General features: G+C 42.6%; 2 protein-coding genes across 3 annotated transcripts; both read left to right on the plus strand.

Moving 5' to 3' along the window:
• Positions 1 to 10,335: 10,335 nt before the first annotated feature.
• On the plus strand, positions 10,336 to 13,802 carry LOC146692985 (uncharacterized). Of its 2 annotated transcripts, none has more exons than XM_085433283.1 (7): positions 10,336 to 10,563; positions 11,285 to 11,936; positions 12,048 to 12,108; positions 12,202 to 12,282; positions 12,366 to 13,423; positions 13,532 to 13,592; positions 13,695 to 13,802. In XM_085433283.1, the coding sequence occupies exons 1-2, from the start codon at positions 10,488 to 10,490 to the stop codon at positions 11,890 to 11,892; spliced, it is 684 nt and encodes a 227-aa protein (XP_085289409.1). In that variant the 5' UTR covers positions 10,336 to 10,487; the 3' UTR covers positions 11,893 to 11,936; positions 12,048 to 12,108; positions 12,202 to 12,282; positions 12,366 to 13,423; positions 13,532 to 13,592; positions 13,695 to 13,802. The 2 variants fall into 2 exon arrangements, with proteins under 2 accessions (XP_085289409.1, XP_085289410.1); XM_085433284.1 differs by having other exon boundaries at positions 13,536 to 13,592.
• Positions 13,803 to 18,155: 4,353 nt separating this feature from the next.
• On the plus strand, positions 18,156 to 21,020 carry LOC146692986 (uncharacterized). The gene is made up of 3 exons (XM_085431172.1): positions 18,156 to 18,196; positions 18,814 to 20,066; positions 20,425 to 21,020. Exons 1-3 carry the CDS (start codon positions 18,194 to 18,196, stop codon positions 20,867 to 20,869), a joined length of 1,701 nt encoding a protein of 566 aa, XP_085287298.1. The 5' UTR covers positions 18,156 to 18,193; the 3' UTR covers positions 20,870 to 21,020.
• Positions 21,021 to 22,835: the final 1,815 nt, after the last annotated feature.

The following is a 22,835-nucleotide window of genomic DNA, read 5'->3' on the forward strand; positions in this document are numbered from 1 at the left end:
AGAACAGCACCACCAAGGCTGGAGACGGAGCAATACTGGAAGAGCATATGGGAGAAGGATGCAACCCATAACGGCAATGCTCAGTGGCTAGTGGATCTGAGGGCAGACCACAGCAACCTCCCTGAACAGGGTCCAGTAACCATCACAGTGGCAGATATCCAAGAAAGGGTCTCCAGTATGAAGAGTTGGACAGCACCAGGGCCCGACATGGTTCACGCCTACTGGCTGAAGAAGCTGACTGCACTCCACGAGCGTCTGGCAGCACAAATGAACCAGCTGCTAGTTAACGAGAGACACCCGGAATGGCTAACTAAAGGCCGGACGGTCCTGATCCCCAAGGACCCCAAGAAGGGACCGGTCCCCTCCAACTACCGACCAATAACCTGCCTCAGTACTACATGGAAGCTCCTGTCAGGCATCATATCGGCTAAGATGAACAGGCACATGGGTCAATACATGAGCGGGACACAGAAAGGAATTGGCAAGAATACCAGAGGTGCAAAACACCAGCTACTGGTAGACAGAACAATCAGCCGAGACTGCAAGACCAGACTGACCAACCTGTGCACTGCCTGGATTGATTACAAGAAGGCCTATGACTCAATGCCCCACAGCTGGATACTGGAATGCCTAGAATTGTACAAGATCAATGGGACCCTAAGAGCCTTCATCAGGAACTCAATGGGGATGTGGCGTACAACACTAGAGGCCAACTCCAAGCCCATAGCACAAGTTACCATCAAGTGCGGGATCTACCAAGGAGATGCTCTGTCCCCACTGCTGTTCTGCATAGGCCTGAACCCCCTCAGTGAGATCATTAACAAGACTGGCTACGGATACCGACTACGGAACGGAGCAGTTGTCAGCCACCTCCTGTACATGGATGACATCAAGCTGTATGCCAAGAGTGAACGAGACATCGATTCACTGATCCACACTACCAGGCTATACAGCAATGACATTGGAATGTCGTTCGGACTGGAGAAGTGTAGTCGGATGGTAACAAAGAGAGGGAAGGTAGTCAGAACTGAGGGGATTGAACTACCAGAAGGCAACATTGCAGACATAGAGGACAGTTACAAGTACCTGGGGATCCCGCAGGCAAATGGGAACCATGAAGAGGCCGCTAGAAAGGCTGCAACCACCAAGTACCTGCAGAGGGTCAGGCAAGTCCTGAGGAGTCAGCTGAATGGTAAGAACAAGATCCGGGCCATCAACACATACGCCCTGCCCGTGATCAGGTACCCTGCTGGGGTAATAGGCTGGCCAAAGGAGGAGATAGAAGCCACTGACATAAAGACAAGAAAGCTCCTGACCATGCATGGAGGGTTTCACCCCAAGTCCAGCACCCTGAGGCTGTACGCTAAGCGGAAGGAAGGGGGCCGGGGACTGGTGAGTGTCAGCACCACAGTCCAGGATGAGACAAGGAACATCCAAGAATACATTGGGAAGATGGCCCCAACTGACCGAGTGCTCAGTGAATACCTCAGGCAGCAGAAACCCAAGAAAGAGGAGGGAGACGAGGAACCATCATGGAAGGACAGGCCCCTGCACGGTATGTACCACCGGCAGATAGAGGAGGTGGCTGATATCCAGAAATCCTACCAGTGGCTGGACAAAGCTGGACTGAAAGACAGCACAGAGGCACTAATCATGGCAGCACAAGAACAAGCTCTGAGTACAAGATCCATAGAGGCTGGGGTCTATCACACCAGGCAAGACCCCAGGTGCAGGCTGTGTAAAGATGCCCCAGAGACAATCCAGCACATAACAGCAGGGTGCAAGATGCTAGCAGGCAAGGCATACATGGAACGCCATAACCAAGTGGCCGGCATAGTGTACAGGAACATCTGTGCCGAGTATAACCTGGAAGTCCCGAGGTCAAAATGGGAGATGCCCCCAAGGGTGGTGGAGAATGACCGAGCTAAGATCCTGTGGGACTTCCAGATACAGACGGACAAAATGGTGGTGGCTAACCAACCGGACATAGTGGTGGTAGACAAACAGAAGAAGACGGCCGTAGTGATCGATGTAGCGGTTCCGAATGACAGCAATATCAGGAAGAAGGAACACGAGAAGCTGGAGAAATACCAAGGGCTCAGAGAAGAGCTCGAGAGGATGTGGAGGGTGAAGGTAACGGTGGTCCCCGTGGTAATCGGAGCACTAGGTGCGGTGACTCCCAAGCTAGGCGAGTGGCTCCAGCAGATCCCGGGAATAACATCGGAGATCTCTGTCCAGAAGAGCGCAGTCCTGGGAACAGCTAAGATACTACAGGACCCTCAAGCTCCCAGGCCTCTGGTAGAGGACCCGAGCTTGAAGGATAAACCGCCCGCAGGGGCGTGCTGGGTGTTTTTTTTTTTTGTTTTTTTTATATATGTAAATGATGATGAGAACGGTGAGCAAAGATCCCAGAACCACACGGGGGGACCTGGTGAATGACCTGCAGAGAGCTGGGACCAAAGTAACAAAGGTCACCATCAGTAACACACTACAACGGCAGGGAATCAAATCCCGCAGTGCCAGACGTGTTCCGCTGCTGAAGCCAGTGCATGTCCAGGCCCATATGAAGTTTGCCAGAGAGCACATGGATGATACAGCAGAGGATTGGGAGAATGTCATGTGGTCAGATGAAACCAAAGTAGAACTTTTTGGTATAAACTCAACTCGTCGTGTTTGGAGGAAGAAGAATACTGAGTTGCATCCCAAGAACACCATACCTACTGTGAAGCATGGGGGTGGAAACATCATGCTATGGGGCTGTTTTTCTGCCAAGGGGACAGGACGACTGATCCGTGTTAAGGACAGAATGAATGGGGCCATGTATCGTGAGATTTTGAGCCAAAACCTCCTTCCATCAGTGAGAACTTTGAAGATGAAACGAGGCTGGGTCTTCCAACATGACAATGATCCAAAACACACCGCCCGGGCAACAAAGGAGTGGCTCCGTAAGAAGCATTTGAAAGTCCTGGAGTGGCCTAGCCAGTCTCCAGACTTCAACCCCATAGAAAATCTGTGGCGGGAGTTGAAAGTCCGTGTTGCTCGGCGACAGCCCCAAAACATCACTGCTCTCGAGAAGATCTGCATGGAGGAATGGGCCAAAATACCAGCTACTGTGTGTGCAAACCTGGTAAAGACCTATAGTAAACGTTTGACCTCTGTTATTGCCAACAAAGGTTATGTTACAAAGTATTGAGTTGTATTTTTGTTATTGACCAAATACTTATTTTCCACCCTGATTTACGAATAAATTCTTTACAAATCCTACCATGTGGATTCATGGATTTTTTTTTCACATTCTGTCTCTCACAGTTGAAGTGTACCTCTGGTGCAAATTACTGACCTCTGTCATCATTTTAGGTGGGGGAACTTGCACAATCGGTGGCTGACTAAATACTTTTTTGCCCCACTGTATATGTATATGTATACATGTATATATGTATACATTAGGGGTGCAACGATATTCGTATCGATATTGAACCGTTCGATACAGTGCTTTCGGTTCGGTACGCATATGTATCGAACAATACAACATTTGTAATTTATTTTATCAACTTTCCTTCTGACGATGCTGTCTGTGTTGAGCGCTCAGTGAATCTGCGTTCGACTACTCCGCCTAGGCTGCACTGTCGAGCGTAGATCCACTGAGCGCTCAACACAGACAGCATAGTCAGAAGGAAGAGCGCAGGGCAAGCTAGCAAGACACATGGACCTCCCCCACCCTCATTCAGATGTGGTGTTTGGAATTATTTTGGTTTTCATGTGGCGTATGACCCTGAAGGTAAGCGAGTCATGGACTAAAGTAAAACAGTATGTTGGATGTGCCGCAATGCTCAATTACATGGGTGGGAACTAGTGTGTTAGCGCAGTTAGCTCGTTAACGTGTTGGCCGTCTAGCCCCATGCACGGGGCGATCGGCGGTAGCTCGTTAACGGAGATTTGCCGTGTTGTGGCGTTAAGGTCATTTCAACGAGATTAACCTGAAAGCACTAGTGGGAACACAACGAATATGACTGCACATTCACGCCGACATCATCCTAGTGCAAAGACCAAAACAACAAGCATGCTACTAACTTTAGCTGAGTCATTTAGACAGCTGTTAGCACATGATTCTCCTTATGCTGCTGAGAACATAGCCCAGAAGAAGCGGATAGTATAGCTTTTATTTTGGAAAGAGACATTTCTCTGTAATAAACTCTCTTTTCCAAAGATGAGTGATTCCTCAATCAGATACAGGGCTTGCAATATCGCTAGCCCGACGTTCTGGGGCTAGCGATTTTTTCAGTCGGGCTACCAAAATCTATCTCTGCCCTGCCCGTCGGGCTATTGTTGGAAGGAAAAATATATGTCAATGCTTTTGCATTCTTTCAGAAATGTAGCTGGGTAATTATGTCATTGGCATCGGTGAGCCACTGTCAATATGTGACATATTGAAATCGCGTTTGAATTTGCGCTTGTTTTTTTGCTTTCACTTTGCAATCGTGCGAACTGTGTATAGAGAGCGACAGCACTGATCTGTGAGTGATGATAATTTGCACACCAATTCCTCTGACATCGTCTTATTAATCGTTAGCTTACTATGCAAACATGACAAGTGAAATCTCCCGCAGCTTAAACATGTGAGAGGTTGATCGTGCAGAGAATCGCTGAGCTTATGTGAGTCCGTGTGTAAAACCAGCAGGATATATATTTTAGTTCTGCTGAGCCAAATAAGACAGGTCAGGGTGAAGAAGTGACAGCCAAAGAAAAGCTTACCACAAAACGGAGAAGTTATGACAAATCAGACTATAAGGCAAAAAGAAAGTGCAGCTTTATGGTTTCATGGACAAAATAATTTCTGTGGCTGCAATATGACGAGCTAAATAACCAGGGCTGCACATAAGTGGTCCGCAGGTGCGCATTCGCTGTCAAAATAAAAAACACGCACAAGGGTTAGGGTTAAATTTAAAAACTGTACTTTTGAGTTAAAATATATATTTATAATTTTAATAAATGACAAATTAAAAAGGCATGAACATTTTATTTTGTATCGAAAAAATATCGAACCGTGACACCAAAGTATCGAACCGAACCGAACCGTGAATTTTGTGTATCGTTGCACCCCTAGTATACATGTATATATGTATACATGTATATATATATACATGTATATGTATACATGTATATGTAGTATATATATATATAGCTCCTTGGTCTTGCTGACGTTCAGCTGGAGGTGGTTGTCCTGGCACCACGATGCCAGATTCTTCACTTCATCCATGTAGGCCGCCTCATCGTTGTTGGAGATGGCACCCAACACCACTGTGTCGTCAGCAAACTTCACAATGGTGTTGGAGCCATGGGTGGCCACACAGTCTGAAGTGTAGAGGGAGTAGAGCAGTGGCGAGAGGACACATCCCTGAGGTGCTCCTGTGTTGATGGTGATGTTGTTGGAGAAGCACCTGCCCACACTCACCACCTGAGTTCTGCCAGTGAGGAAGTCCAACACCCATGCACATAGACAGCTGTTAAGTCCCAGATCCCTGAGCTTTGTGAACAGTCTGCAGGGCACTATTGTGTTAAACGCTGAACTGTAATCAACAAACAGCATTCGCACATAGTTACCCTGTTTCTTGTCCACGTGGCTGAGAGTGGTGTGTAGGACGTGGGCGATGGCATCCTCTGTGGATCTGTTGGATCTGTAGGCGAACTGCAGCGGATCTGTGGTGTCTGGGATGGAGGAGGAGATGATGTTCTTCAGCAGCCTCTCAAACACCTTCATTACTACCGAGGTCAGTGCAACTGGCCGGTAATCGTTCAGGGATGAGGGTTTGCTGTTCTTGGGCACAGGGATGATGGTGGATCTTTTGAAGCATGTGGGGACCACAGACTTCGCCAGGGACTCGTTGAAGATGTAAGTGAACACACCTGCTAGCTGGTCAGCACAGCAGCACAGCAGACGGCCGGTGATGCCGTCTGGCCCCGCCGCTTTCCTTGTGTTCACTCTCCTCAGTGCCGCTCGGACGTCATGCTCCGCGATGCTGGTCACCGGTCTCTCGCTGATGACGTCACTGTCCTCGGTAGTCAGGCGGTAGATAGCATTAGCCGCCTGGCTAACCTCGAAACGGGCGTAGAACTGATTCAGCTCGTTGGTGAATGCAGAGTCAGCGTTGATCGGCGCAGTGTCCCTGGCTTTGTAGTCCGTAATGGTGCGTAGTCCGTGCCACATACTCCGTGTGTCGCCCTGGTGGAAGTGGGACTCCACACGTTCCCGGTACCGGCGTTTGGCATCTCTCACCGCGCGCCGCACGCCGTATGAGGCCGCTTTGTAGGCGCTCATATCGCCAGTGGCGAGACCCGCGTTGTAGGAGGCAGTCCTGGCGTTTACTGCAGTGCGGATCGATCTGTCCATCCACGGTTTCTGGTTTGGGAATGTGGTGACTCTCGCAGTGGGGATAATCTCCTCCGCTAGCATGTTGACGAAGCATACTGCTACTTCCGTAAACTCGTTGATGTCGACTGCGCATGCTCTGAACATGTCCCAGTTGACGTTGTTGAGTGCGTCCTGTAGCGTAGCTTCTGATTGGGCAGTCCACCGTTTTACCTCCCTCGTGGTTACTTCTTCCCTCCGTATGCTTTGTTTATACTGGGGGATGAGGAAGATGGCGTTGTGGTCAGACTTCCCAAAAGCCGGGTGTGAGACAGCTTTATAGCCCTGCTTGTATGGCGTGTAGCAGTGATCCAAAATTCGATCCCCTCTCGTTGGACACGAGACATGCTGGTAAAAGTTTGGCATGACTTGTCTGAGGTTCGCTTTGTTAAAGTCTCCTGCTACAATGAGGGCTGCGCCCGGGTCCTTGTTTTGAAGCGAGCTCAGCACATCATGTAATTCGGACAAAGCCATACCTGTGTCCGCTTGGGATGGGATGTAGACCGCCGTGGCGATGACCGAGGTGAACTCACGGGGCAGATAGAAAGGGCAGCACTTAATTCTCAGGAACTCCAGATGTGGCGAGCAGCCGCTGGAGAGAGTAGAAATGCTCCTGGCATCACACCACTTTCTGTTTACCATGAAACACACTCCACCACCTTTGGTTTTGTTTGACTCTGCCGTTCTGTCCGCGCGGAGCACAAAGAATGAATCCGACAGAGTTACGGCCTGGTCCGGCATGGTGGGGGTCAGCCATGTCTCCGTGAAGCACAGAATGTTGCAGTCCCTCATGTCACGTTGGAAGGTGATCCTTGCTCTTAGGTCGTCGAGCTTGTTCTCCATGGATTGTACATTGGCCAGTAGGATACTGGGCAGTGGTGCACGATGCGCCTGCTGTCTCAGTCTGTTACATTTATTTATGGATGAAATAAATGTAAATTGTACCTTCTGTCAAGAGCAACCTGAAACAGTTTCTCATCTGTTTTGGTCATGTAAATTTACGTGTAAATTCTGGAAGGATTTCCACAAGTTTATTACTGACTCTGTTCTCCCTAATCTTCAACTATACTATAAGGATGTTATCTTTGGCTATTATAATTTTAAAGACAAGGACAATGATGCTTTCTTCTTTATAAATTTGGTTTTATTTTTGGCAAAATTTCATATACACAAAAGCAAAGTCCTCGGCAGAAAGCCTGAACTTCTTGGATTAAAAATGGAACTTGCACAATATATAAGGACAATCTCCTCATCAAAAAACACTAAGGCTCTCAAGACTGTTAACATCTATAACCGATTGAAACTGCTAACTTGATTTTGGCTCTTGCAAACTTTTGTTTATTTATGTTCCCCTTAATTTATTTTATTTTTTGTACTCACTTTTGTCTCACTGTCCTTGTCACTCTTTCTGTTCCTCATTGTACTACCACAATGTCATCTTTTATGTGATCCCTGTTTTACTTGACTGTATGTTTAAAATGTGATAAATAAAGTTTTAAAAAAAATAAAATAACAAATCGTGAGTCTTCGACTAATCGTGGCAGCTCTAATTACAGATATCATCTTTCACTTGTGTATTTTAATGTGTTTCAGAACAATATTTCTGTTGTGCAGACTTACGGTTGGTAAACAGCAAATATCCAAGTCATTCAAAATAACATCTGTCATGTAGCTCCTGACTCCCTAAGAGTCAAAAGCTTTACAGTATTTTTTGAAGACATACAAACGTTTATTTTCAAACTAATAACTGAGTTACAGGGTCAAAAATAAAAAATTAACAGTCAGTACTTTTGTTGTTCTTTTTGACAAATTCCTGTTAAATGTATTGGACCCTCTGTTTTTAGGTTTTATTTTTTTCATCTTGACTTCATTGGAAATGCTAGCAAGAAGTCAGTTCAACAGATGTAACTTATAGTGAGATTGGAGGCGGTGCAGTATTAATATCAGAATCCCTTAGTTTTGATTATTAATCCTCTGGCTGACCCCATATTGCATTTTTTCATCTTAAAATGATGCACAGTCTTTATGTGAAATGTACTGTCTTCTTGATATTTATCAACCCATCAGTTTGTATTTCTGTGTGTTAATAAAGTTCCAACTTTTGTATTGTAACATTTTTGTCTTTTTCTTTCTTTAGTTTTTCAGACAACTCAAACTTTTAAACACTTGTAATGAGCTGTGTGTGTGTGTGTGTGTGTGTGTGTGTGTGTGTGTGTGTGTGTGTGTGTGTGTGTGTGTGTGTGTGTGTGTAAGAAGTACCACTTTTAACAACTTCATTAATATTGTTTTGTATCATAGTAATAAAGGTTAGTTTTAATGTCTGTATCTCCTCCTTATTTAATCTGAGATGTTCTTTTCTAAAAACCTCAGGATTGTGCAAGTACTTGGTGAGTTTAGAAGGTAAGTGGAACACTAAACAGAAAAGAAAAGAGACAGAGATGTGTGTTTTCTGTTAATACCATAATTGCAGTCATCTTAAACAAACACATGACATTTCTTTGGCACGATTGCTTTTTCACTGATTTGAAACTTTAATGTGTGGTACAACAATTCTTCTAGTTAAATAGAAAAAAAAATACATTGTGTCAAGTTCCCTGGTTAAATGGGCTGTCTGTGTAAAAAGCATAAATGGCTGTTTGTCTTGGTGTATTGGTCTTTTGCCGGCATGGCAAACTAGATCAATCTGCTGGGACATCTGATTTGAGGACAATCACTTGCTTTTCCAAAGGACACTGACAACCAGACATTAGATGCCACAGCCCTGGCCCACGGTATCCCCCCCCCCTCCCCCCCATGCATGCGGTGGGCCTTCTGTAGTAAGAGAGCAGCTTAATGAAGGTGACAAGGTGAAAACAGGATGATTGATGTGCCGGTGCTGTGAGGGCATGTGTAACACCACCTACCCAAGTGTTGAATATAAGGAGGCTTTGAAGAATCTACAATAATTGTGTGTTGTTTGTACATGAATCACAATGTGTTACTTCAGAGGTGTGATGTTTTCAGGGTTTTTTAAATAAAAATCAGCTTTCTTTTTAATTGCTATTAACTGACAGTCAGATAACCAGCTTTTAAAAACATATTCATAAACACTTTGCAGTCAACAAAATTTGCACAGAGGTTATAGATGAAATAAAAGTATCACGTGTGTTCTAGGTGTGTTTATAACTCTGTTATTGTACATATTCTGTGTTATACATCATAATCATTCCAGTCATTTTTTTTACTGTTTTAATCTTTATAAAACTGTTATTTATTTATTTATTTTTGTGATTTCTGCTGCCCTATTGGTCTGGTCTCTCTTGAAAATCTGAGAATGTGATATTCATAATAAAAGGATTTAAGTTTACTGCCAAAAAATGATTGCACTTCATAACAGAAATGTGCTAACTGGCTTGAAATAGATTGAAACTGTTATGAGATTGCTTCAGGGAGCAGACATGACACCGTCTTTTAGGTTTCGCCATCACTTTGTATTATGCGCACAACACCACCCTCCTCTGGCTTCCACATGAACTGCACCTTAAACATCAACTGTTTACAAATGTCATGACACAAACAAACGTTTCAATACCGTAAATCACTTTTTGGACTGCGATCACTTTTTGGCACAACATCGGCTCTGATAACATTTAAAGCGCACTGAAAAACCATTCTTTAATGCTAAAAACCCATTATCAATTGTAATTATTTATTTATTAATTTAAATTTCAGATATCGATCTTCATTTTTGTAAACTGGTGAATTAATGATTTTTTAAAGAATTAAAACGACAAAGTTTGGCAATATATTTTTTTAAAAAGGATGAATAAAGCAGTAAAATAAAATGAGATATATATATATATTTTAAAAACTATGATAATTAGACGAACTTTATTTTAAATAAATAAAATTGATTTTCGGTGGCACTGGGTGTCATGGTGATGATGACGTGTTTGAGTGCAGGTATAAAAGCAGGAGGCAAAAGTGGAATTCGGGTTTCACGTTTGAGCGCAAACAGGAGCTTTTTCCCACTAGTGCTGTGAAAACTCGGATTTTTCAAACTACAGCTAACGTTTGAAAATCTTCAAGAAGGATTTGCAAAATGACTTCTTCAGACTTGAGTCGCGAGACGCACCTGCTCTCCCTTTTCATTGAGGAGGTGTTAGATCAACGCTATGGTGAGTACAGCAGGCTAATATGTCAGAGTGCTAGCAAACAAATACAACTTAGATTTTTGTCTTTTATTGTTTGGAAGTAGGACTTCATGAGTGTTAACATTTAGGATGAGATGTTTCATACTTGAGTAACATCAATTTTAACATGTGCCAGTACGCTATAAAGATGGCGCCATGTTTTTTTTTAATTGCTAACGACTTAAGGCGTTGGAGGACGCTGACGTCAGCGCGCGGCCGTTTTTGCATGTAGAGGGTTTGAGTTGACATGTTTGGGCCGCTGGCGCTGAGTTATACGTGAACGTTTCATAGATTGTGAATGTGTAAAGCTGGAGAAGCTGGAGTTTTAAAAGTTCACAGAGTCGCAGGATGAGTTTGAGATTGAAACAGTGTGTGCCTGCAATAAGGAGGTGGGAGGTTTCTCACCTAAATGTAGCTGCTTTATCCTCAAAATATCGATGCTCAACTAATATGAAGATATTACTCCTTAATGTGAATGCGTATTAAAACCTCAGTGAAAATCCACGCAGCCTTACACCACATGAAAACTTTTACCAGGTGAAAAATGTGAAGGCTTTCATAAACAATGAGTTCTGCTGGGCGCTTCTTACTGTTTGTGTGTGGAAGAGCTTATGATGATGTAAAGCCATGTCTGGACAATTTAAATTCAGGCTTTAATTTGTGTGATCACATGATTAACGTAGACGCACGCTTTGCTTTCTCGTAGCTGATCTGGTGAGTCCAGTCACTGCACCTCAGATGGTCGTCACTAACTTGAGGAACCGTGAACTGAGCAGGAGGCATCTGAACTCCATGCCTCACCTGGTCCTCACTCTTTACCATAACCTGGTGACTGGGTCCAAGGACTTTCCTTGCATACCTTTTAAAGGATGGTTCCACCGGGACCTGGTGACGACACCATTTGTCAATGTGAGGCAGAGCCAGAGAGAGAACACCACTCCTTCTCCTCCTACGGACTCACCAGCTGGCATGATGCTGCCGCCTGCGGGCTCCAGCTCTCATCCACGCTTCCTGACTCCAGTTCTTCCAGAGAAAGCAGATCTTGCTGTGCTGAAGGCAGATCGGAGGAACTGTGTCCGCACCCTGACTGTCGACGGCCTCCCCGTCACCAGAGTCATCTCCACTGTTTACCAAACAGAGGACACTGAGATGAAGAACCGCTGGAGAGTAACAGACTACAGCGCGGACGGCAGAGTTCTCACTTCGGTGCTCTGCCGTTTTCTAAATATGTCGGCAAAGCGTGCTAAGAGGAAGGCGGAGGAAGAGAGCAGCATCCGGAGCCCGACTCAAGCAAGGAAGCGCTTGAGATTATAATATACAGTGAAGCATGTCGAACGTCAGCAAGCCTGAACAAAGTGGTAAGTAGTAAATAGTGCTTAAGGTTGTTTCTAAAAGAATGTCCTAAAATATTTGAAAATCGTCGAGGTTTTAACTTTTATTCTTTCTTTTCTGCCTCTTGTTTCTAAAAGTCAGGCAAAAGAGTCACGCTGCGAAGAAACACCACACAGAAGATTTTCCCTCAGTAAAATGGTGAATATTTTCATCTTGTTATGACGTTTGCTCACAATAACCAGGAGTGTTTCTGAAGTGATTCACTCTCATTTGGTGTTATTTGATCCAAAGACAACTGAGGGTCTTCAGAGCAGCGTGAACGGGCGTCATCTGAGAGCAAGACAGTCCTGGCGCCTTTGTGGTTCCCTCCAGGTACTCCAGCTTCATCCCACAGTCCAGAGAGATGCAGTTAGGTTGAATGTGAGTGTGAATGGTTGTCTGTTTCTCTGTGTTAGACTGACCTGTCCAGGTTATACCCCCGCCTCTGGCCCCATAACAGCTGGGATGGCTCCAATGGTTAAGCAGAAGAAATGGATGGAAGGATGATCCAAAGAGAAACATTGAAGGCCCTCTCACAAAAAAAGATAAGAACTCCTTTTGCACATTGTTGAAACATCCTGAAAGTTATTTGTTGTGTTTAGAAACTGGTTGAACTGTCATTAGAGTTTGTTTCGACTTGTTGTTCATTTCTTATTCGGTTCAGCTGTGTTTCTATGTGTCCTTAGTTCCCATAATCAGCCTCCTGTGTGTAAATATTGTGTCAGTCTCCCTTTGTCCCTTGTCAGAGTGTTAGTCTCCGTCCCCTCGTGTTTCCTTGCCTCAGTAGTTCTGTTTCCTACAGTTTTCCCCCAGTATAGGTTTTGGTTAGACTTTTTCAGTTCCCTTTGTCAGTCTTTGTATTTGGTATTTCCTCATCAGTCTCATCACTTTCCTCTCCAGAGAGAAAACAATAAAAAGACCTGAAGAGACGTCTATGCAAACGCTCTCATTGTGAAAGATAAGTATACATCCAACTAATCTGTGACTCTGTCACAGCTCTGATCAGCAATTCTTTCAGGTTTGTCTGTTTTGATGATGTTATTAATTGTTATTATCCTTTATCCAGTTAACTTTCAGAGAGGAGCGGAGGGAGGAGCGAAGCCAGCGTGCTCTGTAAACTGTCATTAAAAAAAAGATAAGTATATATTGATTTTATATTATTATGACAGCTCCTCCTCAGTGAACACTTCCTCTAGTTGCTGAAATCATTTACTAATTTTTTTCTTCCCATTTGTCTTTTGTTTTTCAGAGAAAACAGAGGAGCCAAGGTGACATTAAGACCTAAGACAGGACGGATTGAACCCTTTCTCGTAAAAAGATAAGTATTCACTCTGCTTTTAATCAGAATATTGATAAATATCTAAAATTCTGCTCACCTGGTTGATAAAGTTACTAAAATGATTCCCTCTTTTCTGTCATTTGTCCTTTAGAGAGAAGATGAGGAGAGTGAACGTCAGCAAGAATGAACAAAGTGGTAAGTAGTAAATAGTGTTTAAGGTTGTTTCTAAAACATCCCAAACATTAAAAAACTTGTTGAGGTTTTAACTTTTATTCTTTCTTTTCTGCCTCTTGTTTCTAAAAGTCAGGAAAAAGAGCCAAGATGAGAAGAAACTCCACACAGAAGATTTTCCCTCAGTAAAATGGTAAATACATTCATCATGTTATGACGTTTGCTCACAATAACCAGGAGTGTTTCTGAAGTGATTCACTCTCATTTGGTGTTATTTGGTGTTTGTCTTTGAAAGGAGAGGAGCAGTAACGACACTGGGAGACAAACAACAGGATGATCCAAAGAGAAACATCAAAGGCCCTCTCACCAGCTTTCATTTATTAAATTTGTCTTTACTGAACGATTTCTGGTGTGTACTTGTGTTGATACTCAGACAACAGCTCGTCTTTCTGTTTGTGCTGGAAGATTCAGGCAAACACATATTACATATATATGATTGTTATATGACACAGTCTCACATTTAGTGCTATATGATAATGATAAGGTCCAGTTTAATGGTATTGCTAGTGTCTAATGAAATGAACACGTGATTTTCAGATCCAGCAAAGTGAATATTTTTCACTGTGGATAAATTACATGGAAACGTTTAATGAGTCATCAGCTATTTCACTACAAAGATGATGTGATTAAAGGTTCTCATACATGCAGGTCAGAAGTTTTGCTCCATCCTGGATGTTAAATGCTGATCAATGTTTACACATATCTGCACATTTCTAACAGCTCATTTCACAGGTCATCAGTCTCCTGACTGCATATGCAGAGTTTTATCATCACGTGTTCATGGCAGACAAACATAATTATGAATTCTTGTTTTAGTTCCATTCAGTCACTCAACATCAGGTGTCTGCTTGTCCTGAGCTGTGAGAACTACAGTGAGTTGCTTTCCTCTTTAGCTTAGTATTAATAAACCAGGTCGTAGGTGGGCACCTGCATCAAGGAGTCAAGAAGCATATTTTATTGTTTAATGGTGAAAACAATGGATTGTTGGTCATTTGTTTAATGGAAAGACTGAAAGTGCGGCCTGGTGTTGACTTACACTTATTCAAAGTGATGAAGTACCAACAGATACTAAAAGTCACAGCCTGAAACACGTCAACTGCTTTATTATTTCTAGTTATAAATAAACTGTCAGTTTATGGCCCCTGTGGCTCGATCAGGCCCTTCCGGGAGATGGAGATATTTATCATTTACTATAACTTGTGCTTATGTTGGTTTTTGCTGTGGTTTCGCTACTGTGTTTTTCTCTTTTTGCTTGTTTTTATTTTTCCAGCAGGTGATCAAACAGATTTTTAGTGTCTTCTCTCTCTGTGTCTCTCTTCTCCTATCTTTTTGCTTTCCATCTCCTTCTGTTGAGCATCTTCCCAACTTCTCTTTTCTTCATCTTTCTCTTTCCCATCCCCAGTCCTGTCCGTTCTGATTGTAATAATTTCAAAGTAAAGAAAAGAAAGAAATAATAAAGAGCTAATACACTTTGACAATCAAGTGGACCAGTGTGGCAAAAGCTGAAATGATCCATTTGGGAAAATAAATCTGTTGGACTGGTAAACTAATATACTATAGTAATACGGTATGAAAAATGGCAAACATGAGAATTCTGCGTGTTTTCCTTCTTATCTGCAGATTAACAGTCCACAGGTTTGGTGCTCAGACTCTGATTTATTCCCTGGAGATGGAGGAGAGAGAGCACAGAGGACAGCAAGGTGGAGGAGTGAAGGAGAAGGTGGTGCAGCTCAGTGTCCAATCAGGAGTGAGCATCTCTATATATGTATATAGAATATATATATTTCAAGTTTTTGTTTTGAGTTTTTGTTGTTTTTTGTTATTTAAAGCAAACACTAAAACTGTCACCCACACCTCTGAAGATGAAGATAACTAATCATAAATAAAGGGAATGTTATGATGATGAGGACACTATCAGAGGTAGTTCAGGGAACTGTTATAGTTCAGATACCAGAAAAATCGTTTTTCTTTTCTTGTTTTTTGGCTTGACTTCATGGTAGGCAAAATGAAGAAGAGTGCTTGACTGCGCCTAAGCAAGTAAAAGCTGCATGGCAAAACAACACACACCTTCACTGCAGATGCATGCACAGAAACCAGTATTTTTTGTATCTTAAATATTAACTAGTGTGTGTACAGTAGTCAATATAATGGGATGTGACCTAAAGCAGCAAAAGAAGAGTTCTTACAGCATTTTGCAATATTTAGGATTTTATTGAACACTTTTACCTTTCAACATTTGTAACATTAGTGAGTAATGAAGCATTGCACAATAATCCTGTGTTTTTGATTATTTATTGTACACTACAAGTAAACAACAATAAGTTAAACATCTGTGACATCTGTCAGAAGCTTGGATACATTTACTCCTACAAGGATTTTACTCTTATGAAATGTAAAAAGAACACTGAAATTATATTTTACAGAACACGGAAATTATATTTTACAGTTTTTCACATAAACAGTTTTGCTTTGCTTACAGAAACTATAACTTTAATCTCAGCCAAACCGATTTACTCAGGAACAAATAAAATACTAAAAAAAAGCCAAACGATAACATTTTTAAGTTATCTAAGTGACCTATATATGTTTAACCTGAGTAGCGAAAGACTGCGGTGGGTTTGAAAACGATTTGCCGGGAGTCCGGTGTTCTCACAGCTCTAGTGAGCCTAGCCCCCGGCTCGCTATCGAGCTAGTGGGTAACAGACGTCTCCGAAAACGTCGGAGCGCTTTTGAAAATATGTGGTGTCTTGATAAACTGAGCAGATATTTGAGGTTGACACAGCTACAGTCTCGCCTGAAAATATGTGAAACGTTTATTTTGTGACCCATAAAGAATAATAAGAGTAATATTAAAACTAACTAGCTGCCGCCATTGTTGGAAACTGAGCTGGGCTGCGCTATGAATTCTGGGACAGAGCTGCTTCTTCTTCTTCGGGGTTTAACGGCAGCTGGCATCCTTGTACATGCAGTGCTGCCATCTTCTGTTTCAGTCCGTTATTACACTCTTAAATCCTACTACTTATTCCTGCATCTTTTGGGATCTTACAAAGCTTCAAACAACGCGTCGACTTTTGATAGTCAATGTAATCGTGACTCTTCGAGGGGGGGGGAGCCCAAGATGGCGCTCTGAGCAGTCACATATTGCTGAGCTCTGCGAACCTGGCCTTTTTAAAAATATATATTACACACAGTGAACAGAGACTTTATTTACGCCTACGCAATAGTCATCTTTTACGTCTCATTTTGGTATCTATTTGTGAACCAAAATGAGCAAACCCGAGAAGAGAAAGACCAAATCTAAGAAGTTGCATGCTAACAGCGGCTCCGTTAGCAAGCTTGCTAATGTTAGCCAAGCTGCTCAGTCTTCTCTCGCTACTGAGATGCCCGCCGACACTAAAAATACTCTCATCGACTCCATGCACGACTATTTGGAGGCAGTTTCCGAACCGCTTCAGTATTCACGGATGGAAGAAGAGTTTCCCCCTCTCCCTATCACTCCATGTGCCTCTCCCGCGGGTAAGCTAAGAAAAGTTGCGGATACGGAGACATCTACGGTTCTCTCCCAGCTCTCATCACTTACCATGTTGATTAACTCGAGGTCAGACACTTGAAAAAATGGTGAGTGACAACTCCATAGCCATCTCCGAGATGAAAAAAGCTGTCCAAGAGAACACTGAACATATCACAGCTGTTAAGGAGTCATTTGATGCTGTCTGTGCTGAGTTAAATGATATGAAGAGCAGAGTTGTCAGTGTTGAGGCACAGCTCGAAAAATATAAAGCAATCGCTGAAGCACAGGAAAAGCGCATCTCTCACCTGGAGAGCTATTCACGGCGTTGGAATCTGAAGCTCTACGGTCTGACCGAGAGGGACAAGCAGGACGTGCGGCAGGAGGTAATCAAAGTCTGTAGATCAGTCATACCGGAGATGCAAGATAAATCCCCCGACGTCGTTGACACCGTCCACCGCATCGGTCCCAAGAGGTCCAACAACAACCAACCCAGGGGAATCATCATTCAGTTTACATCCAGGATCTACCGCGATGCTGTCTGGCGCGCTGCTAAGAAGTCCACCTACCTGAAAGGTAGGGTTGCCAACCGTCCCTTAAAATACGGAATCGTCCCGTATTTAGAAACAAAAGTACACGTCCGGTATTGAGCTAATAAGGGACGCACTTTGTCCCGTAATACAGTGAGAATCACAAAAAGTCTATAAATGTTAATGGATTTAACGCTTTGTTTGAAAACATAATTCCCAGCCCCTCTCCTGCTCTGATACCAATGAGCTGACAGCACACTTAGCACGAGTATAACAATTCAGATTACCGCTTATCTAATTGATCGAGGAAAGGTCGCGTGGGGAGAAGATACCGGAAGACAACAGATGATCAGCATGGCCAACAGAGAGACAAACACTGACACTGCGGCGCGACTCTGGGACGACAGTACACCTTTGAACAACAGTGCTTGTTCCCCTCCTAGAAAGAAAAAAAAAAGGTTGCAAAAATACAGGGAGGAATGGGAAAATGAAAACAACTGGTTGGGAAAAGTGCGCGATAACACGTATAAAGCGCACTGCACATTGTGCCGACGCACTTTTTCCATTTGCCATGGTGGACTGACTGACGTTAAGCAGCATGCTTCTACTTGTGGGCACATGATGAATATGAGGGGCGTGAAAGAAAGAGGAGCCCTTGACCAATTTGTTGTCCACCAGGCCACGGCAGAAGCAGATATGGTATGTAAACATTGTTGTTTTTTTAAACCCTCTGGTTAAGGTTAATATGGGCATGTGCAATGAATATCAGCACTGTGTGGCCAGAAGTTTGATAATATAATTTGTTTTGTGTAATAAACAAGGATAGATGATTACAACGAATAGATGACTAATACATAAAAGTAATACATAGATGAATAATGATGATGAGTTATGATGCGTAATCATGGGAACAAGTGGGTTTACAAACTGGAGCAGCTGATTAGCATTAGAAAAGCTGAAATAATACCTCAACTGAAGCCACAAAGCCCGAATAAATTGACACAGAAGAGACTTCCGTTTCAAGGCAAGGCAGAGATCCTTCCTTCCCACAGTGATTGTGGTCTTCAACAACTCTTTGAAGACTTGATTAGTCTGAGCTGCAACAACACCTAATTTCCCTCTGGGATTAATAAAGTATTACTGAATTGAATATATATAAAGAATACACATTATATTGAAAACATACATATATATGACCATACCCATTTCTTACAAGTTGCATGCGTAATTTATACTTTAAAGTCAGTTGATAAACTACACAAACTATACAGATATACTGTAATATATATATATATATATATATTTCTATTTTATAGGTGACTGCTGCAGAGGTGACCCATGTCTACCACACTGTAAAGCACGGTTTAAGTTATAACTCGGGTGACTGTGCACTCAAACTGACTGTACGAATGCTGAATGACTCCAGTATTGCCAAAAAGATGTCCTGTGGGAGGACGAAAGCTGAAGCAGTTGTCACAGATGTCCTGTCTCCAAAGGCAATAGAAGAGGTGATCAAAAAATTGAAAAGTGGTGCAACTCCACTCCCATTCTCTCTTCACACTGATGCTTCAAACAAGGGAAATCGGAAGATGTTTCCCTTGGCCTTGCAGTTTTTTACACCAGAGGCTGGAGTTGTCAACAAGATGTTGGATTTTGTTGAAAATCCAGATGAGTCTGCAGAGGGAATAGTAAAAATAATACAAAGCTCTCTTGAAAACGTGGGGCTATCCTTAGATCAGGTTTCTGCATTCAGTGCTGACAATGCAAATGTAAATTATGGCATCCACAACTCAGTCTTCACAAAATTGAAAGAGACCAACAGTGAGATCCTTCGTGGCAACTGTCATGCACATATTGTTCATAACACTGTGAAAAAAGCCCTGGACAAGCTCTCAGTAGATGTGGAAAATATTGTCCTGAAGATATACAGCTTCTTTTCCACCTCTGCCAAAAGGAGAGAGTCCCTGAAAGAGTTCTGTGAATTTTGTGACGTTGAATTCCATGATATCCTGCGCCATGTTGTGACGAGATGGCTGTCACTCAACCCTGCAATCACCCGCCTGCTGCAGAACTGGGACCCGCTGAAGTCATATCTCATCAGCATTGGTGAGGAATGTCCAAGGCGCCTGAAGGAATTGCTGAAGTTGACAGAAGATGCTGCTGGAGTTGAGGGAGAGGCAGACATTGTGGAAGTCTACCTCCTCTTCTGTAATAATGTCATGTGTCTGTTTAAAGAAGTGGTGAAAAAACTGGAGAAGAATGTAACCACGTCTGTTGACCTCTATTCCATCATGGAGTGTTTCCTGACAAGACTTATTCAGAGAAGAGATGATGGGTTCTACGGGTACCTAACAAGACAAAAGCTCCAGCATCTCTCGCCATCTGATGCTGATGGTGCCAGGCAGGAGTTTACAGCCTTCCTAGACACTGCCATCAGTTATGTCTGGAAGTGGTTTGACTTTTCAGAAGAAAACTGGCTTTTCCACCTGCAGCCCCTCTCTCTAGCATCTGGGAAGATTTCCTTTGATGACATGGAGAAGATCATTGAACGGCTTCACCTGGCTGGCAGGTAAGAATAAAACATTTAGCAGTGAAATGATAAACCATGTTTTAATAGTATTGATGGTTAAAAATAAACAAATACAATTGATAGATAACATATATAAATAAAACCATAATCATTAACTTTGTTTGGAGTGTATATACACACGCATGCAATCTTTTATACACTATTTTACAAATTGAAGGAGTTCATATACTTAATATAAGGATGGATAAATACATAATAAATAAACTATACTTATTGTATTGTTTAAATGCTATACAACGTTATAAACATATACAATACATTTTTTCCATTTATTTACCACTGTAAATGTTCTATGTACCACTTAGGATTTAGGTCAACTTCTCATCTCTATTGGCAGGTTAAACATCTCTATGGATGAGCGTTATGAAGAGTGTGTCACTGCAACCAGTCTTCTGAAGCACCTCACCAAAGAACATCAGGAGAAGGAAAAGTGGCAGTCCAAGGGAACAGCAGAGAAGTGGATGGAAATTCTTCAGGCAGCTGACCTCCCCAATATGCAGGCTGTTGTATCCTTTGTACTCAGCATCCCATCTTCCACTGGGTTTGAGGAGAGGATTTTCTCTCTTATGAAGAATAAGTGGACTGATGTGCGGAACAAATGTTCTACTGAATTAATTAGAAGTGAGCTCATTGTCAGTCTAAATTATGATATGTCTTGCTCAGAGTTTTACTCTGCAGTACTGAAAGACAAACAACTCCTAACTGCAGCAAGAGCTCAAAAAAATACAAATGGAAAAAGTAGTCTGTTTCCACATAATGTAGCATTGAGCTTGAGTTCATGAGTTTGTTGTTTTTTTTTAACTTCAACTTTCAGCTACAGTCAAGGCCTTTGTATGGAACGCCAGGACTGCCATAATGAATTAATTAAATACACCATTAAATAATTAATTAAATGTGTCAATAATTAATTAAAATTGGAATTAATTAATTAAATAAATAGTTATGACACATGTAATTAATTAATTATTGACACATTTAATTAATTATTTATGTATTTCACATTTTAATTAATTATTGACACATTTAATTAATTATTTAATGATATATTTATTTATTTCATTTTGGCAGTCCTGGCGCCTGGCTCTCATCATGAAATAATTTTATCTGTCAGCCTCACCCGTCAAACTCAGGGGGCGGGGTTAACGCTGCCATGCAGCTTCTCTAACATTTGATTGGTTGCCGTGCAAAGTAAGTCAAAACAGGTCGATCCTAGATAATCGATTGCTTGTGTAGACTTGGGGCAGCCAGGTATCCCAGAATGCAGATCAAATCACAGGCAGCAATGGTGGTGGTGTAGTTTTTCTGTCACCAGCTACACTTTTAACAGTGTTTTAGCCGCGAATGTCGCGCCGTATGTCTGGTCAGGTTGTCAACATAGAACATGTTTTCAAAAGTGCTCAGATGTTTTCAGAGATTTCACTAGCTCTGCTAACAGTTAGCATGCAGAGTGCACCGAGGGGGTTACGTTAACCGGTTTGTTTACATATTCCACTCTCCGTGTTCCACATGTTGCATTCGCAGATTCTCATTTTCACCGAACGATCGTCTCTTTCCGCCTGGTCTTGTGTCTCTGTGCTTCTGTAACATAAAGAACGAGCTGACATTTTTCTCACGAAACCAGCGATCAGCTCAACAGACCCTCAGTTTACCTGCATGCATCCTCCTCCTCATCTGTCAGCTGTTTAACACCTGCTGCTAATTCAAGAAACACGCCTACGTTTCCTGGTGATAGTCACAGTTTAACTGGGCAGCCGGTGCTCGATATAACGCAATGTCAGCGCATTTTTCTGCGCAAGATAAGTAAATATAGTGTTTTCCCCGAGCGCAGAGCTGCTGGAGCTTGTTTCCTTACAGAGCACTTTCTAGGCGAACAGCTTCATCAGCGGCTGATGTCCAATCACCGGCACACAGCTTTGAAACCTCAGCTGAGTTTTAACTCTCAGTGGTTAAAACCTGGACTTCATTCACTCAGGTTCTGTCTGTCGGGTCACGTTTACTTCGCTGTTTTATTTACAACTGAGCAAATCGGTTTGGCTGAGGTTAAAGTTACGTTTCATAACTGCATAGTTTCACAGACGTTTAATGGTTCACTGGCACATGTGTTAGACTGAACTATCATCTAAATATCATCTGTTTTTTAATAGTTATTCAACTGTATTCTAAGCACCAGCTGTCTGTTAGAATGTGATTTTTTTCTCTCTCTCTGTTGGCAGAGGTATAAAAATGCGCAGAAAAATCTGACGTGCATGGCGAACTTCACCGACGATATTTAGGGAGGAATAAACACACATCAAACATAAATGAACCATTTGCCTGTCTCCATAATTGAGAGTATTTTCTCTTCTTATTGTTACGCCCCCTAGTCTAGGCGTGTAGGGACGCACATAAGGTTGGAGGAGAGAGAGAGACAAATCCCCGCCCTGGTTCCCAAGCCAAACATCCAAACCAGTTGTGAGTAAAAAGGTGATTTTATTTAAGGAAAAGAAGCATAGCTCCAGGGTGAGCCCAGGCCAAAATAATAAACAAAACCAACTAAGTCCCACCAGAGAAAAACTAACTAAACCCTAGGAAAGAAACAGAACAAACAAATGACAGAGCTATCCCTCGCTCCCTACCCGGAAAACAGGAGAAAACGGTTCCAAAAGAAAAGGCGGCTCACCCCTTCCGCTTCAGCCCAAGAGTGCCTACGCTCTCAGCTAATGCACTAGGAGCAGCTTTCACAATTCACGCTCACACAAATACACAATA

The sequence above is a fragment of the Copadichromis virginalis genome, linkage group LG15, assembly GCF_057382275.1.
Source record: "Copadichromis virginalis isolate Kocher_CV1m ecotype Utaka linkage group LG15, C_Virginalis_male_GT1.1, whole genome shotgun sequence".
NCBI classification, from domain to species: Eukaryota; Metazoa; Chordata; class Actinopteri; order Cichliformes; family Cichlidae; genus Copadichromis; species Copadichromis virginalis.

What these genes read in the sequence shown, in the direction of transcription:
- LOC146692986 (XM_085431172.1), top strand. An exon ending in CGGCTTCACCTGGCTGGCAG is followed by an intron (nt 20,067 to 20,424) that starts GTAAGAATAAAA and finishes CTCTATTGGCAG; the next exon opens with GTTAAACATCTCTATGGATG.
- LOC146692985 (XM_085433283.1), top strand. Translation starts at nt 10,488, where the DNA reads ATGACTTCTTCAGACTTGAGTCGCGAGACGCACCTGCTCTCCCTTTTC. An exon ending in GGTGTTAGATCAACGCTATG is followed by an intron (nt 10,564 to 11,284) that starts GTGAGTACAGCA and finishes GCTTTCTCGTAG; the next exon opens with CTGATCTGGTGAGTCCAGTC.